Here is an 18132-nt window from a genome sequence, read left to right on the forward strand (position 1 = left end):
TGCCGTAAAAACTTTGCCGTAAAAATTCAAAACTTATACAAAAGTCCTAAAAAACTGGGAAGTATATAAACTATACTTATCTATAATGCATAATTTACTTACATACGTACATTTATCCTTGCACAGTTTCCTAAACCTGGCGTAAGTACTGAAGCAGAATGTCTCAATTGCAATGGAAACGGGACTATGAAACAAACTTATGAAGCCATTATGATGCTCTTGCTTATTTAAATTTGAAGTGTGTATTAGCTAGAAAAACTTTTAATGCGGAAGTCGGGTAACTGGGTGTTGCGGCTACCCGAAAAATGCTTAATTTTAAACCACCGATTACATGTCATGTACATAGCTACATGGCAATATTTGGCTACTCCCGGCAACAGCTGTGAGTTAATTGGCTAAATTATTCAAGATGTACCGTTCCAACTTATTTTTATGTAATCAATCCTAGGCTGTGGTTATATTGACATTTAACAGTTAGCTTCCTGGCTAAAGCCGGAATCAACTCATGATGGTAGCGATTAAATTAATAACTACATACAATCTACATTCTTTGCCTCTTTATGGATAAATATGTGATATATGACAACTAAATAACTGAAATTTAGGAAGAAACTTTTAAATACATAGGTGGGAAACTCCTAAAAATAAGTATAAAAATTTTTGGGGTATACCCTCCAGTTTACTAAATTATTGTTGCTCTGAGTGGTTGTTGCAGTACATTTCTATTTTTTTTATTTTCACCAAGAATAAGTTCGAGGGATATAAAAAACGTATGTAATATGGACAAAAAACATTTTCTGAACTTGTGTTGAGAACATGTCTGCAGAATTTGTCCAAGATTTCGGTTTAAAATCAACAATTTTGGCCCAAGGCACAACACCACGAATAGAATCAGCGGAATATTCAACGATTTCTATTTACATAAAAAGAAATATACATATCCAGTTTAAAAGAATCATCTTCGACACCTGCTCGTCTATTGTTTTTACTCAATAATTTATTTTAAAGCGTAATTTTGTAGGTGACATTTTACTGACGAAAACAAAAGGGTTTTCAAGAAGAATAATTCCAGAACTTAGGATTAGCGCTGCGAATCCCTACTTTGTATTCAGCAGGGATTCAATACAATCGGTTCATAGCCGTCAACTCCTCCCTTTTAAGTGACTATTATATTTCTACGTAATACTTACTAGGTAAGTACAAATGATAAAATAGTTTAAAGACCCACATTGGTTTCACCTCATTAAACTCCTCCGGCAAGAGCCCCGCATAATCATGGTGTGCATGTCACCGGTTAGTACGTAATTATCTGACGTCATCCAATTTTTCTTATAGCTTTGCTCAGTAATCTAAATAATTGGCTATGACGAAAAACCGTACTTCGAGCAATAACATTTTCCCACTGGTGTACAGGGTAAAACGTTTCTTCAAATATAGTGACCTATTCCTTTGTTGCTTTTCTACTTTGAATTATGAGAATTTGAATATGATTATGTGACCTCGAAGGAGAAAATTTTCACTCCTCCGCTCGCCCGCTTGAGAAAAAACAGGCCGCTACTGTGAACTTTGCCCTCAAATATTTGACCTCCAAGTGCCCATTCAACGGAAAGATAAGTACCACGTCATTTCTAATTTTTAGCTTGATTTTTTAGCATCAGTCACTAAGCTTATCTCGTGTAGCTTGAAAAAAGGTTCCATTGTTAGTTACTAACAGTGCGGGGCCCCAGCTTTCGCGCGTTCTAGGCTCGCTTCGCTCGCGGTCTAAAAGTGCGGGTCCCCCGCTTTCCCACTTTCTAGGCTTTATAATGGGCGTAGACGCGTTGGATGAGCCCCTCCCCGCAATAAACACAAATCTCACGATACCCCAAATTGTTTTTGCTTAATAATTTATTTTAAGGCGTTATTTTGCAAGTGACATTTTGCTGAAGACAACAAAAGGGTTTGTAAGAAGAATACTTCAAGAACATAGGGTTGCCCTACTTCTGTACTCATCAGGGATTCAGTATAATCGGTGTTTAGGAATCAACTCTTCCCTTCTAAGTAATACATTTCTACGTACGTAATATGTAGTTATTAAGTACTCATTACAAACTTCTTCAAATGCCAATATTGGTTACACCTCATTGTACTCGTCGAACTGCAAGACCTCTGCATAATACAGGGGTGTTTGTCGCCGGTCAGTAAAGAAGTATATAGCGTCATTCGACATTTCTTTTAGCCTTGTCCATCAATTTAACCGACTATGACCAAAATATGAAAATGAAAAATATTAAAAGTGACCTATTCCTTTGTTGCTTTTCGACTTGGGATGAAAATAAAAATAAAATCGTGGTACGAAACAAACGATATCATAAAATTGTCAACCTGCTACACCTACTCCACTTCCTAATTATCTGGATACAACTTTACTGCACAAGCACTAAAGCTACCAATTTACTGGATACTGCAGAGGCTGTCGGTTACATCTCCATGCTGATAATATGTTTCTTGCTTAAATTGGAAATTCAGCCAAATTTGGATCAAATAAACCTCTTAAACTACATATGTAAGCTATGGATTATGTATTAAAATTAGAATTTTGTATGCGTTTCTCCTTATGTATATTCAAATCCTTGATTTGGTTATTGAATGACAGTGAATTTACCAATATGTAGGTCAGAATTACGTGGGCAACTCTATCATTGGAAATTTTGGAAATGTGCCTATATATGCCTGGATAGTGCAGAATTGACGTATTACACCGTATCCGGAGGAATAACACTTCTTGCGGCATTACAGCCATGCAAACCACCCCTCCTTAGTGCCTTATTTTGCCAAAATTGTAGTTTTCAGTTAAATAATTTCGCGATACGATGTATCTTCGTACTCCTAGATTTCTTAAATAGCGCAACAGTCGGGATTGGTGGGGGTTATCATGCCGTCGTGACCCTTGTGTTATGCCTTTGTCATCTGTTAACAGAATTAAAACGGATTCAAAACTTCGCAGCGAAGATTTCGGACTATAGAAAATTGCAAGTTTTAGGGAAAGTCATCAACTCGGTCATACGGGGCAGGATATTTGCCGTGTTCGGATACCTCATGCCCGTCGTGCAGGTAATGTTATGCTTTGTTGTGATTAAGGTGATTCACGCGCCGGAAGGGAATATTTGGAGAGCTGCGATATTCCTGGTTCCCTACCTGTGTATACTTTCCCTAACAATGGTTACGTTTTCTGTGGCGGGAAAAGCAATCCAGATGAGTGCGAAAAGGATCTCGGGTTACAAGATAAGAAGTTCTTCTCGCGTGAGAAAAAGGGTGTGCAGGACGTTGACTCCTTTAAAGGTACAATTTGGGAATAATTTTGTGGAGCCTTTGACACCTTTGGTGGTTCAGGAATTCTGTATCATGCAAACCACGAGTCTACTGCTGTTGTCGAAATGAACGGAAACTACGTAGGTACATGCATGTTGGTTGGGTATTGTGCTATAATGTCTCTTAGTATTCTAACTACCCAATAAATTTAACGTGTTAACGCCATTCAGAAATATATCTCGACACTTGACTTGATTTGGTAAATATTATTGTGATACACGGTATTATAATGAGTTGATTAATTTGTAGATGAACATGTACAGAGCTAAGCTTCACCCTATAGACGATGCCTCGTTAAATTATTCCGGAATAATGAGTAATTAAGCATTTACTGAATAAATTACACAACATATTTATTTATACTTGCGTGGTCATGAACTAAGTCATCATATTTACATGCATTCTGGAAGACGCAAAACTACGAGTCAGCTTAATTCAGACCCTGTCTTTAGTCCCGTCAATATCTAGGATAACTATCTTATACCATACCTTCTCACTTTGAGTAGGTGCCATGGAAGAAGCCAGATGAAACATCAATTTTTAAAAAGCAATATGATAAATTAGCAAATATTTATTGACAACTTTCAATTTTTCTAATTTCAATATTCTAATCCCAGGCACCCACCTGGAGTTAAACGCCTTGTATAAATGAAAATTTACAGATGGGTTGGGCATCTTAGTGTAAACGTATTTGGTCTTGCATAACCCCGGAAAGGTTTGTCGTAGCGGGTCAAAATTTTGAACAGAGGAGCATATTATCCTCAAATAGGTGTGTGCAAAAATTCAACTGTCTACATTCAAAAATGCCTCCCCACACAGCCCCCAGAAGCTCAGGCAGTCATTTAAATTCTTTCCAGACTCCTAAAAAATTGGGTCTCCACAGAAAAATTTTTCTTTTCAAGTATCCGAACCCAAACAAGTCGATTTAACTTACATCAGGGGATTGTACAGATATTTTACTATTTGAAATGATTTTTATCCCATATCTAACTTCATAAACGTTTGCATAATCTTGGGTTCATTTTCCACATGGGAAGACGCTGCGTCATGATGAAAAATGGTCTTATTTATTTTTTTACCGTACAATCTATGAAGATATTTTTCTAAACGTGATTTACATAGACTATCCACATAATACTTTGCAGATAATTTCAGTTTTTGGGGGACTTTGATAAGTGGGAGGACACCACGACCCGACATTGCACCCACAACCATAAACTGTTCTGAAAGTTCTCCTCACTGAAAAGCGCCAAATGGCTTGAATTTTTGTCGGCCTTTATGGTGTAGTAAGCTCTTCGAACCCAATTAGTAAATAGTTTTTTGTAAACGAAGCGAAATTTTTTCTGAAACAAGTTGTAATGAGTGCCTCAGCTTCTGAGGGGCTGTGGGGGAGGCATTTATGAAAGTAGAGAGTTGAATTTTTGCACACAACTATCACATGCTCGTCTGTTCAAAATTTTGACCCGCTATGACAAACCGTTCCGGGGTTATGCAAGGCCAAATTCGTTTACACCTAAAGGCCTAACCCTCTGTAGTACCAAAGTAAACCAACCTCTGTTCTCGTTCACCACTAAAACTTGTAACCGTATAGATAATAACTTACATTATGTTGAATATAAGTTGTTTGAAAGATATCAAACACTCTTAAAAATCGTGCCACCCTTATGGAAAATAACCACATTCTGAGTTCGGTATTAAGTAAATAACTCAATTCGTAGTAAACTTCGCTCTAAATCCACTTACAATAGAACCTTGTAAAAAATTATTCAGCGACTTATGTAAATAAAATAAAGCAACATAAAATTTGTAATCTCGCGACACTTATCGTTCCGTTGAATGGCCCTATTGAGGAAAAACGTTGACAGCTAAGTTCAATCTTCGAATTAATTTTCTCTCGCTATATATTTCCTCCTCGGCAAAGACAGGCGGGCGCGTGAATTTGAGGTATATAACTCGTTGGAAAATCTCGGTAGAGCCCGAAATTTTTTTTTTCGAACCAGAGCGCATTTACTTATCAAAATGATAACCCTGTGGATATTTCTTTATATCGTAAAATACTTTACAAAGAGAACCAAGCGGTCAAGCTTGGTAGAAATGGTAAAGGGATTTTCGATGACCAAATCATACGCACTCCGAAAACAATACGAAATCTCGTAATCAATTTTACGACCAGGCCCCGTTTTAGGCATAGGGGAGCTAGGCAACGGCCTAGGGCGCCAAATTTCTTGGGGGCGCAGGTGGGCGCCCGTATAAGCTGAATAAAAACAACTGTCAAGTGTCAAGTTTTACGATATATCATGCAAAACAGGGTACGAGCACAAGGTAAAAGATATTCAATTTTTTATGAGATTAAAGATATTTAATTATATTTATTTCAGAAGTGATGATTTGTCCAAATGCGATTAGTCCAAATGGAAAATTTTCGCACGAGTAAATAATTAAAAATGAAAAATTCCGAATTTCATGTTGGGGCACCACTATCTTTTTTTGCCTAGGGCGCCACATTGCCTTGAACGGGGCCTGTTTACGATACGATCCGTAGAATATTAAGGATACGAAGAAATAATGAATAGCCTCCATGTTTGTAAGAGTGCTAAGGCAAATTGATTAGTTATTTTAAGATATCCTGTCCAACAAAAGAGCATCTCAAAATTTGAACACCTTAAATACATGCATACATATGGACAATTATTAAAATGCGTGCAGGTTTTTGAGTTGGATGTCGATCATGCATGTGGATTAATAACCTGGATGTTATTTAATATGCTACTATTTACTTTTAACTTTCATAACGTACTTACATACAAGTATGGATTATTCATAAACGTATAATTTACTTCTAGTAAGTTATTAATGTGAGTAGGCAGGTTCTAATGTACGTACATACCACCAGGGTTCTGACAATCCCTGGGTTTCCTTCTAGAAAAGATCTAGAAAAAACCAACCCCGGGGGTTTTCCGGGGTTTTTGTGGGTTTTTGTAGATTTTGGGGCAGGTTGAACCAGAAATCCTAAAATTATTTGTACATATATTGGAGAAAAATCAATTTAATATACGAGTTCAGCATGCAATTTTAGCCGTTATCATTGACTTGGACTCTTACACCGAAAATTAATGTTTAACATGAAAACTTGGAAAAATGCATTGATATTTAGAAATTTAAGTCGCGCATGAAAATTCTCAAAATTTCATAATGAGTCAGAAAGGTTAATTAGAATTGATCCTAAGCCTCAAAATACTACAAAAAGCTCGGAAAAACCCACTAAAACCCACTAAAACCCCAAAAAACCCCAACCCACAAAAACCCGGAATAGCGAACCCTGCGTACCACCCTGTCTTGATAATTTATTCATATCCTGTACAAAATTAAACAACAATTTAATTACGGATCTGCATCTATTTACACTGCCACTCCGTGAATATCAAAATTAATATCCTTCAAACAACTGTATTTAATTATCCTGGATGTGCTTACTAAAATATTTACATAATCCTGACGTATTATAATTATAAGTTGGGTATTTCAAATTTTGGATTTGCCCAGGTTTGTTTAATATAACGGTTTCATGTTGGGAAAAGTACATATATATAAATAATTAAGGCTGGATAATATATATGTATGTAGTAATGCATAATTTGATAAGATATGCATTAAGTATGTTGCTGAATACAACCAGTATTAATTTAATTTCATGCATCCTGTGGTATTTAGTAATACATCATTAATATTTAATAAACCGTCGTAAACGCACATGAGGAAGTAGCTTCAGGTTACTTCACTCCAACCACTCCCACGACATCGCGAAAACACTCAATTTCACTTAATTTTATCGATAAATTCAATTTTTGTGAAAATCTCATTTTGCCCCGACCACATCCCCTGGCGCCAAGGGAGTGTGGTACAACTTTGGTACACTAAATTTTACTCTATTTCATCTGTAGATTAAATTTCACTAAAAATCTCATTTTGCCCCGACCACACCCCCTGGCGCCAAGGGAGTGTGGTACAACTTTGGTACACTAAATTTTACTCTATTTCATCTGTAGATTAAATTTCACTAAAAATCTCATTTTGCCCCGACCACATCCCCTGGCGCCAAGGAAGTGTGGTACAACTTTGGTACACTTAATTTTACTCTATTCAATCTGTAGATTAAATTTAACTAAAAATCTCATTTTGCCCCAACCACACCCCCTGGCGCCAAGGGAGTGTGGTACAACTTTGGTACACTTAATTTTACTCTCTTTCATCTGTAGATTAAATTTCACTAAAAATCTCATTTTGCCCCGATCACACCCTGCCGCTGGTGAGGGTGGTCCGGTCAGCCCCAAAAGTCGATAGGATCCTCCCCTTCTCGTCCGTTGTATAATGTCGAAAACCGATTTCGATTATCTCGATCCATTCTCCCGTAATTCTGCTTACAGACAGACAGACAGCCAGACAGACAAAGTCTTCGCATAAAGTAGCTGAAGCTACTTAATAAGCAATACGTATCGTGGTAATAAGTTTTCCCAACTTGGAGTAACACCCAAATTTACTGCACATCCGTCTCCTCGCCTCCTTAGTTTATTTCGAAATTTACAATCAAAGCTTTGTTCCCTGACGGCTTTCAGGTTCAACAAAATGGCTAACGTCGCGTCCCCACTTGTTACCAGGTTGAAGCGCCATCACAAGTCTGGTGACGTATTTCTCTGCGTTTTGTACACCTGGGACAAGAAGAAAACACAATTTGTTATACGGAACAAGAAATATCATAAAATTATACACTTGTTACATTTTCTTCACTGTGTGACCATTTTGACACAGCTGTACTGCACGAAAACCAAAGCCACTAACTTTCTCGAGACTGTGGAAGCTATTGGGTTAACAGCCATACTTGTGACAGCTTTCCTGCTGAAATGCGAACTTTCCCCGAATTCGGATCATATCTGTTTGATAAATTACATAGGTTAGTCGTTTCATTACAGTCGTTTCATTACATCAAGGAAAGAGGGTAATATTTAGCCGAAGAAGAGCGTGACCGTAACCGTTCATGACCGTATAACAAAGAAGAGACTTTGTTATTTAGCAATAATGGAAACCGGAATCTCGAGGGCCACACAAAAATTTGATTTTGTTAAGGTTTGCATAGTTGGTAGAGGTGATTTTTGTGAGTACAACGGTACCAATACTTTGGTTCAACTCCGCCGACTTTATTATGCACTCACGGTTGCTTTTGTCAATTTGGATGGATTGAGCGGGTTTCACTTGACAAATAACCAGTGGCCCAGCTTTGTGTGATCTGGCCCACCGTGGTTACAAAAACCTAAAAGTGAAGGTTATTTTAAATTCATAGCTATAGATTGAAATTCAATCATTGAGTAATCTAAATTTAGCAGAAGATTTGGAGCAAAATTTACCCTTTGGAGCTAAATTTAGCTCCGGATCGGCTAAATAAAGCCGGAGCTAAATTTAGCTCTTGATTGATTGATTGATTGAAGCTTTATTCGAGTGTCTAACAAGTTCACCGTTACAAACAATGCTCTTCCACAAGTGACACATACAATAAACAATTTATACTATTAACTATACATGATTCAATATTTACGAAATTATATTTTTTAATTGTTTATGACGAAATTAGTAATGTTAGTATTAGTTAATAGTATAAATTGTTTATTGTATGTGTCACTTGTGGAAGAGCATTGTTTGTAACGGTGAACTTGTTAGACACTCGAATAAAGCTTCAATCAATCAATCAATCAAGAGCTAAATTTAGCTCCGGCTTTATTTAGCCGATCCGGAGCTAAATTTAGCTCCAAAGGGTAAATTTTGCTCCAAATCTTCTGCTAAATTTAGATTACTCAATGATTGAATTTCAATCTATAACTATGAATTTAAAATAACCTTCACTTTTAAGTTTTTGTAACCACGGTGGGCCAGATCACACAAAGCTGGGCCATTGGTTATTTGTTAAGTGAAACCTGCTTAATTTATCTAAATTGACAAAAGCAACCGTCAGTGCATAATAAAGTCGGTGGGTGTTTTCAAAGCCTGACCAAGCTAAATTTAGCCGATGATCAGCTAAATTTAGCTATTTTTAAAGCTAAATTGAGCTTGAGGAGCTAGATTTGGCTTTTAGAGCTAAATCTAGCTCCGGTTCGGCTAAATAAAGTCGGAGCTAAATTTAGCTCTTCTTCGGCTAGATCTTACCCTTTTTCATTGACTTCATTTCGCGTCTGATAAACATATAATTAAAAATTAAGTACTCAAGGATGTTGACTAAATACTTATCTAATGAAGTTAAAATCTTATTTACCAAATATTTTTAGCAAAAAGTCGTATCCATTTGCACCTCTATTTTGAGCTATGTTCGTACTAACTTTAGAATATCGTGTTCACAATTGATTTTTTAAATTAACCAAAAAATTACTCATACGTAACTGCACACGATCGTCGTAAACCTTAACTTCTAGATACAGTTGGCAAAGTAAATAACGGCACCTTTCGCAGTCATGACACAAGTATTGGTGTTTTGCGTTCTGTAAAAGCGTCATTACTGTAAAATGCATAGATTCTATAGGAAATTTAATGAAGATTTCAAAAATTTCAGCAGTTTATTGCTGTAACCTACATAACTACATATTTCCAGCTTTTATAAAAATTCTGTCTATTTTCTAGCAGGCTCTAATCATCCAAGGAAATCATTTATCTGGAAATGCGCCCTCTTCTGTATGGATCTAGCTGAATTTGACTACTACCTTGTCGCCAGTGGATCAGCCTTTCTGGCTGCCCTGTTCCCATGCAAGCCGCCCTTCCTCAGCGCTATATTTTGCCACGGTAGTCATTTCGACTTAGATTTCACGAAGCGATGCCTCTTCCCAATTTTCGAATTCGTTAGTGCAGCAGGCATCGTAATTGGTGAGGGTTATCAAGCCACGATGATCCTCGTTCCATGTCTCTCCTTTTTGCTGACTGAATTAAATCGGATTTACGCCTTCGCCGCAGGGATTTCCGAGTACCGAAAATTACAAGTTTTGGAGAAAATCATGAATTCCATGATACGAAAAAGGATCTTTGCCGTGAATGGATACGTTTTTCCATTCGTGCAGATGATGTTGTGCTTTATTGCGATTAAACTTTTTCAAGTTCCCGACGTAAATATTTTACGAGGTGGAATGTTCCTGCTCTCTTACTTTGGGGTACTGGCCTTCACCCTGGTAACGTTTTCCGTGGCGGGAAATGTGATTAGAATCAGTTCCAGGTGGATTTTGGGGTATAAAGGAAGATGTAAATCTTCCGTGGGAAAACGGTTGTATTGGTCCTTGGTCCCACTGAGAGTTCAGTTTGGAAATAATTTTGTCGAACCGCTCACACCTTTGGTCGTTCAGGAATTCTGTATTCGACAAACTGCGAGTCTACTACTTTTGTCGAAATGAATTCAAACTGCGGATGTATGGGTACAATAAGATGCATATTCTATATTATAAGCTGGAAATGTTTGTCTTCAACGGAAGTGAAAGTAATTTTCCGTGACGGAAGTTAAAACGGAGAAAGTTTCACTTCCCTCGCCAACAGGCATTTCTAGCTAATTATATAGTAAAAAATGATTCGCTGGAATTATGAACAATCCGACTTAATTTTCACCAAAAATTAAATAAGCTCTCGCCCGGCGGGAGACGGGCTTATACGCTAGTACATATATAAGTCGATAATTTCTACAAGCTAATTGCCCGAGCAATATTAAAACATATCTGTGCGTTTTAATTTTTGGGAACAGCAGTAGCTAAATCGTGGAATAAATAACGAAATATAATTAAGTAAAATAGTATAAGCCGCGTAACTTTTTGAGACGTTAAAATCCAAGCAAGCTTTCACCTTGTTTACATAAGAGCTTTCCACGGGTAGTTAAAATACACTCAAAATAAAAATTTGTCGAATCAACACCGCCGGTGTCAATATATGACTTAACCGCCTTGGTTACAATTGTGATTCCGAGTGGTAATGAAATTTTTCCGTCCGGTCATAACATTATAACTACCGGTATCAAAACCATCATAACTCGGATTCAACATTGTAACCAAGGCGGTTAAGTCATATATTGACACCGGCGGTGTTGATTCGACAAATTTTTGTTCTGAGTTTATGTACATTAGAAATACCTATACTAATATTTTTGAGAAATTTTGGTGGCAGTGTAATTTATACAGTGCAAAAAAATTGTATATTTCCTTCTCAACGGAAAACAAAATACTCCACAAATCTGCATATTTCGTAACTAACAATGCAAGTCTTTTACGTGTACAACTCAGATCTGGTTGGGACCAATTTTATTTTGTTCGCCACAAAAAATAAGCATACCCATATTTTTTCATTTTTCATAATGCGCTAATTTGAGCGCGGGGCGCGAATTTTAAAGCATTTTTCAGCCAAAACCTCGGTTTTTAATAATTCTGTAAATTTTCGAATTTTAACCCGAATCCAAAAATTCGAAGACATGTCTCTTAAGAATGACTTACCTGACTTATGAAAAATCCCATTGTCTCAAAATTTGATTTTCAAAATTTTTTGCCATTATTTGAAATTCATTAAAATTATAAACTCTTTCAAATTTTTAATTTTTCAAAAAATAATGCATGTGGATTTTTCATTAGTCAAGTAAGTCATTATGAAGACACATGTTTTCGAATTTTTAGATTCGAGCTAAAATTCGAAAATTTGCAGAATTTTTAAAACCCCAGGTTTTGGCTGAAAAATGCTTTAAAATTCGCGCCCCGCGCTCAAATTAGCGCATTATGAAAAATGAAAAAATACGGGTATGCTTATTTTTTGTGGTGAACAAAATAAAATTGGTCCCAACCAGATCTGAGTTGTACACGTAAAAGACTTGCATTGTAAGGGTTAAAGCGTAATCGATTAAATTATCACCGTTTAGTGACAATGGCGAATATTTATAAACAAGTTCCAGGTCAAATAAAATTGTCATAAACACAACCTACATATGTAAATTTTAATTGCCTACCCACTCCACCTCACACCTACTTATGTAGGTATTTCTCGTCATAAAATGACGCGTATTATCTTACTTTGCTTCCTGGTGGGTAGCATTTTAGGAAACATACCACCCGATTTCAACGTAAAGTTCCTCATAGCTTTCACGTAAGCGAGAAGTACAAAAATAAACATTTTCCCACGGCAAATGGATTTTACATTTTAATTTTAAACATTTCAGAAACATTCCAAAGAAGGATAGCGGATCTGGGAAAGCATCTGAAACTGGTAACTACATATTTTCATAAAAATCTGACACTCTTAAAAATGCTGTCACCCTTTTAATGCACTCTGAATTCTAAGTAATATGAACTATGCTAAATCCAGCATAATGTCACTTTTTTAATAGGGAGTAAAAATTATCCTGGATTTAGTAAAATTTAATTACGATGGAATTCAAAGGGTACTTAAATACTTTTCAATAGAGCCACATTTTTTGTAATGGTGTGTGTATGTATAGAAAGAATAATGAAATCCTAGAAAAATAGTTGGTAATAGAGGTTAGTCGGGCATGAGACCAGTGAGTAAAAACGCGATCGGGTTCGGAAATTAACCAGGTCGGATTAATAAATTAATCGCGTCGGATTCGGAAATTTACCAGGTCGGGTTCAGAAGCTAACCGGATCGGGTTAGAAAATTGACCGGGTCGGGTTTGGAAATTGACCGGGTCGGGTTTACAAATTGACCGGGTCGGGTTTGGAAATTAATTACGTCGGGTTCAAAAATTAACCGGGTCGGGGTAAAAAATTAATCGCATTGGGTTGAGAAATTAGCCTGCTCGGGTTCATAAATTAACCGGGTCAGTTTTCAGAAATTAAACGCGTCAATTTTCAGAAATTAAACGGGTCGGGTTCATAAATTAAACGGGTCAATTTTCAGAAATTAAACGGGTCGGGTTCATAAATTAGACGTGTCGGGTTCATAAGCTAACCGGGTAAGGCGGGTTAGATTTCCACAATATCTCATCCGACTCATTTCTACTTTGCATCTCGACATCAATTCAAATTACACTTATATTTTTTTACAATGAGACAATTCACAACCCAGCAAATTTAAGAGTGCACAAATCCTTCCTGTGTTTAGACCCTTACGCCAAAATCCAGAATGACTATGATCACAAAGCCTACAAGTCCAAAGTCTTGATGGATAAGAAGGAAGGAACAATCCCAGGACTTTTCGAATTTGACTGGAGTTACGACCATCCCATTGTATTCAGTGTCGAAATGTATGATTTTGATCCGGGCATATTCTCCACTTCGGATGAGGTAACTCTAGCCCCTACCCCCTCATTATGCACACTCTTGAAAATCATGTTACCATTTTGAATCACAATTGCACTATGTATTATAATTTAATTAAACTATGCTAAATCCAAAGTAAACTTTACTCTTTATCAGGTAAAGGTTGCTCTGGATTTCGTGCTTTTGCATTTCAAAAACGACAACACGATTTTTGTGTGTGTTTGAGTGTGTTTTGGATTATTTATCTCTTTAATTATGAATATACAATTTCTTAATAGATGTAATTTCTACTTGGAGGTTATTTTTATATGTTTATGTACACTCTTAAAAATTATACCACCCTTTTGAAAAGTAATGCACATTAAACTCATTGCAAAGGGTTAACGTTACTCTGAATTTAGTAAATTCTATATCCAGAGCCATGCTTAATTTGTAATTCAGAGCTCATTTGGTTTGCACATTATTTTTAAGAGTGTATTAATAACTTAAAAAAATGATCTACCCAGTACATTGGACGAACTCATATCTACCAACCACAACTATGGTACGAGAACGACACCGGTGTCGAGCAGCAAGTCCTCTACACGTATGACAAGGCTGGGAAACTCACAAATTTGCAAAGAGATGGACAAGATTCCGTTTTATCTCTGCACTATTTAATCGATAATGAGGTCGACGCTTCTACTCATCCGCAATTAAAATCTTGGTCAGAGAAGAAACCTGAATTCGATGTTATTAGGATTGATAAGTGATTGAGGTAAATAAAATTGCATCAATTGGAAACGATTGGAGTTATTCTTAAATTTATTATATATAAATTTATTTGATTTATTTGAATAAAATTTCATACATTTGAAATACTTGAATTGATTTATATAATTTTGTTAGGATACAAATTTCAAACAAAAACTTGTGTTGCTCATTCTTTTAAAATTTGGGGTTATTGCTCATACCGATAAGTATAATGTGTAAGTTGTTTTGCAATTGAAACTTGCAGAAAAAATGCAGTAAATCCAAAAGATGCAATTGATTTTAGGCTCGTGCGACATCAAAGTTCCGAATACAATGCGTTAGATTATGTTGGATTGCGTTAGATTTTTGATACCAGATTGGAAATCTTGCTGCCAAAACCTTCACAAAAACCACCGAATCCTTGGAAATTATGGAACCTCGTTCAAGATTGATGGCAATGATAACATATTTCAATTTGCATTATGTTAGGATGTCAAAAATGTTTGACACCCGGACAAATATGCAATGTTACGGGTAATTTACGTACCTCCTGACGCACACAGTAAAAAAATTCAGTAGACCCATCTTCCTCTTCTCAATCTAAAAATCCGCATTTAAAGACTAGTAACTAAGAAAAATGAGGGTATTCACTGAACAGAGAATAAATCTTGCTCGCACCGGTCCATTAGCGGTGCGACCAAGGTGCTGTCACACTTGCAAGCATTGGAAACTCTACATCGCTTGATATAGGGGACCAACACATACAACATGACTTTTGTGTGTATAAAATGAAATGGTAACAAAATTTAAAAAAAATGCAATTTAATTTTTTGGTGAGCATAATTACCAAGATAATTTGTCAAAGATAGTGCTGGTATTACAGCCACGTGGAAAAACTTAAACAATTCCAGATTTGTTTTACATTGAATAAAAATTTTTGCTCGTATTTTATTTGCTTGTCCACATCTATTCATTTGTAAATCTGAATAGTTAGCTGGCAACCTGAGATTACGAGATGGGAAAGGTGCGAGCAAGATTTACAGTCTGGTATTCACCATTTCTTTGTGAATAATATGTACATATGTATATCTTCTCATGTGTGGTTTCCCCTGCCAGATAGGGGAACAAATTTCATATTTCCTATAAAATTTCTCACTGACGACGAGGTTGTGAACGGGAAGTAAGATTTCTGTTACCCGGCTTCCATATCCAATTTTATCTATGCACAGTCTACAATTTAATTGTCCCTCTTATTTTGTTCAGAATATTCATTATATCAAAGGTCTTCACATGTGCGAGAACTTTCAAATTTTCTGCTATGAAACCAGCGATCCCCAACGACATGACAAATGCACAGAGTAAAAAGGCAGGAAGAATTATGTCAAGAGAAACAGCGTTCGACTCATGAAATGTTACTTGGTCTCTAACATTTCCAAAGCAACTCTGCACAGCTTTAAAATATGTTCCACGTGCTAGCAATTCTATTTTATAGCTCAAGAACGCGTATAAGATTTTTAGTTTGGCCCACATCTGAACCAACCCAGATTCTTGCAAGGTTAGACCTTGCAAGCGTCTCAACCCCTTGTTTAAGTGAGAACTAAACAAATTTAGATTGCTTTTAGTGAAAAGTATAAGTCGAAATGGTGTGTCACCATTGTTCATGACAGCGTGATGATTTCCCATATGTTTAATGCGCTTGGTGTCAACTTCAAGCACATCTCTAAAATTGAATATTACTGTCATTGGGTGAGAACGTGTTGAAGTTTCCCATACAATATCGTCCACCATTTCCATTACTGAGCCATAATTGAAGGACAAGAGGTTCAACTTAAATTTGGTTAAGAATTTAATAAAGTTTGGATTGTTGGTGGCACTACGAAGTAATTGGGGTATTATGATTTCATGCAGATGTGTGTGTTTAACCTTATTTATTGCTATAACCGTATGCATGGCTACCATACGAAGATCCCAGTGGGCCAGATCCTCAACTCCGCGTGGGGTTTGAGGAGGGAAGAGGACAGCAAGGCATGAATATATTGAACCTTGATAATAATTAACCATGAGGAAGAGATTCCCTGAGAACCATAGAGTAAGAAGGACAAGGGCCATCTTTCCATGCTGATATGACCTTCCAGAACTTGCACCAACTTGCCCTAGGAATATGAAAGTCACCGTGAGTAACTTTTCCGCCATCGACGCAGCGTAACAACTTAAAGCCTCAAGCCTTATCCCCTTCTCTATTCCAGGAATGCATGCATCACGGCTTATCTTACATCCAAACATAGTTAGAAACCATGCAACTGAGATAACGGTGACCAGGAGAAAGCACCAAATCTCCAAATCAAACGGTGAAACGAATGTGGCCATCCCACTTGCAGGAGCGGGTGGATTTGTAATAGTTAGAAAATCAATGTTTCGTATGAATATTTGGTGCAGGCTGTAGCCAAAGTCGCTATCATAATTTGGTACTTTAGTTAGCGCATAACCAAAACTCTTGATGTGAGAACTAAACAGGTCTAAGGAGAAGTCTACTAAGGTCAAATTATACTTTTTGGTAATTGTTGTGAGCGGGCAAAGATAGAAATTTCGTAAATTGCTAGATGAGTCTTGTAGTAGGGCGCAATTTCCTAGTACTGACAGGTGTACAAATACAAAGTATTTGTGAAGGTTTCTATTGTGAGCGTCCCAAGTTTGGCTAAGACCTTTTAACGATAGTGCCTTCACCCTTGAGAATACAATGTTATCACAGGTTAAACATGGAATAAATATTAGTGAATTTATACTTCTCTGGAACAATATTAGTTTCACTGTAGACAAAAATCTAACGTGCCATCTGAGGCAAAACAAATCTCTTGCACTATGAACGTGACCAAACACAAATTCTTGTCCGAATGATATATCAGTTGACTGGATTAGGTCCTCGCACTTAGTCTTCCACGTCAAAGACGAGACAAGATCAACAAAAATTACTTTAGGCCTTGCAGATTTCTCGATGTCCCGATACCCATGCACTTTTAGGTAGTTGTAGAGCCCATCTGGATACGTGTCTGAATATATTGATTCATTAACTACGAAATTGTGCAGCGGGGTGTAGGCATTATGACCCCTCACCGCCTCGAAATACGGAAAATCTGCATCTACCTCCATTACCCTGTCACCTTCCGGAGTGAATGAAAAGGTTAGATCGGCATCGATAAATAAATCACTCCAAACTGTGCATGCACAGAGAGATGAAAAAGTAACGATTGCAACGAGTTGGATGGAACTCCAGTAAATTGGAAACATGGTCCTGGAGGATAAGTAGCGAGGGTTAGCTCAGTAAATTTTTTTTAAAGATGCGAACGAAGCGCTTTATTCTGCAGAACAGGGTCTATTTGAGACTGCTGCTATAGGCTATTAGTTTTTACATCCCCCTTTTTCATTTTATATTATGCATGCTCCCATTCATACCATGTTTCACCAAGGGAGGCAACCTCATAAATATTTAGACCCACTCTCCTATGGTCAGTTTTTTATAACCTATGTACATACATATGTAACCGGGGGTTTTACTTTTACTTAGCATCAGTGTTTCATAAGAACAACGAGCATTCACTTGTCACCGTTAGTACAATGTATTGACAAACTTAAGCTCTCAGAACTAGTTTATATCCCCGTGCAAATAAATAAAGCATATGCGGTTAGTCTACATTGCGTGCGCGCATTGCTGGATTTGGTTAACAAAAGATTTGCAAGGTGCATGCAGCGCATAAACTTACTCATCCCAGAGGGTGGACGA

At 36.9% G+C, this 18132-nt stretch overlaps 1 protein-coding gene across 1 annotated transcript; it reads left to right on the plus strand.

Moving 5' to 3' along the window:
• Positions 1–12344: 12344 nt before the first annotated feature.
• LOC110855124 lies at positions 12345–14403 on the plus strand. The gene is made up of 4 exons (XM_022103545.2): positions 12345–12489; positions 12563–12609; positions 13465–13646; positions 14129–14403. The coding sequence occupies exons 1-4, from the start codon at positions 12398–12400 to the stop codon at positions 14372–14374; spliced, it is 567 nt and encodes a 188-aa protein (XP_021959237.1). The 5' UTR covers positions 12345–12397; the 3' UTR covers positions 14375–14403.
• The last annotated feature ends 3729 nt before the right edge of the window (positions 14404–18132 follow it).

Source organism: Folsomia candida, unplaced genomic scaffold (assembly GCF_002217175.1).
Source record: "Folsomia candida strain VU population unplaced genomic scaffold, ASM221717v1 Fcan01_Sc011, whole genome shotgun sequence".
Lineage (NCBI taxonomy): Eukaryota > Metazoa > Arthropoda > Collembola > Entomobryomorpha > Isotomidae > Folsomia > Folsomia candida.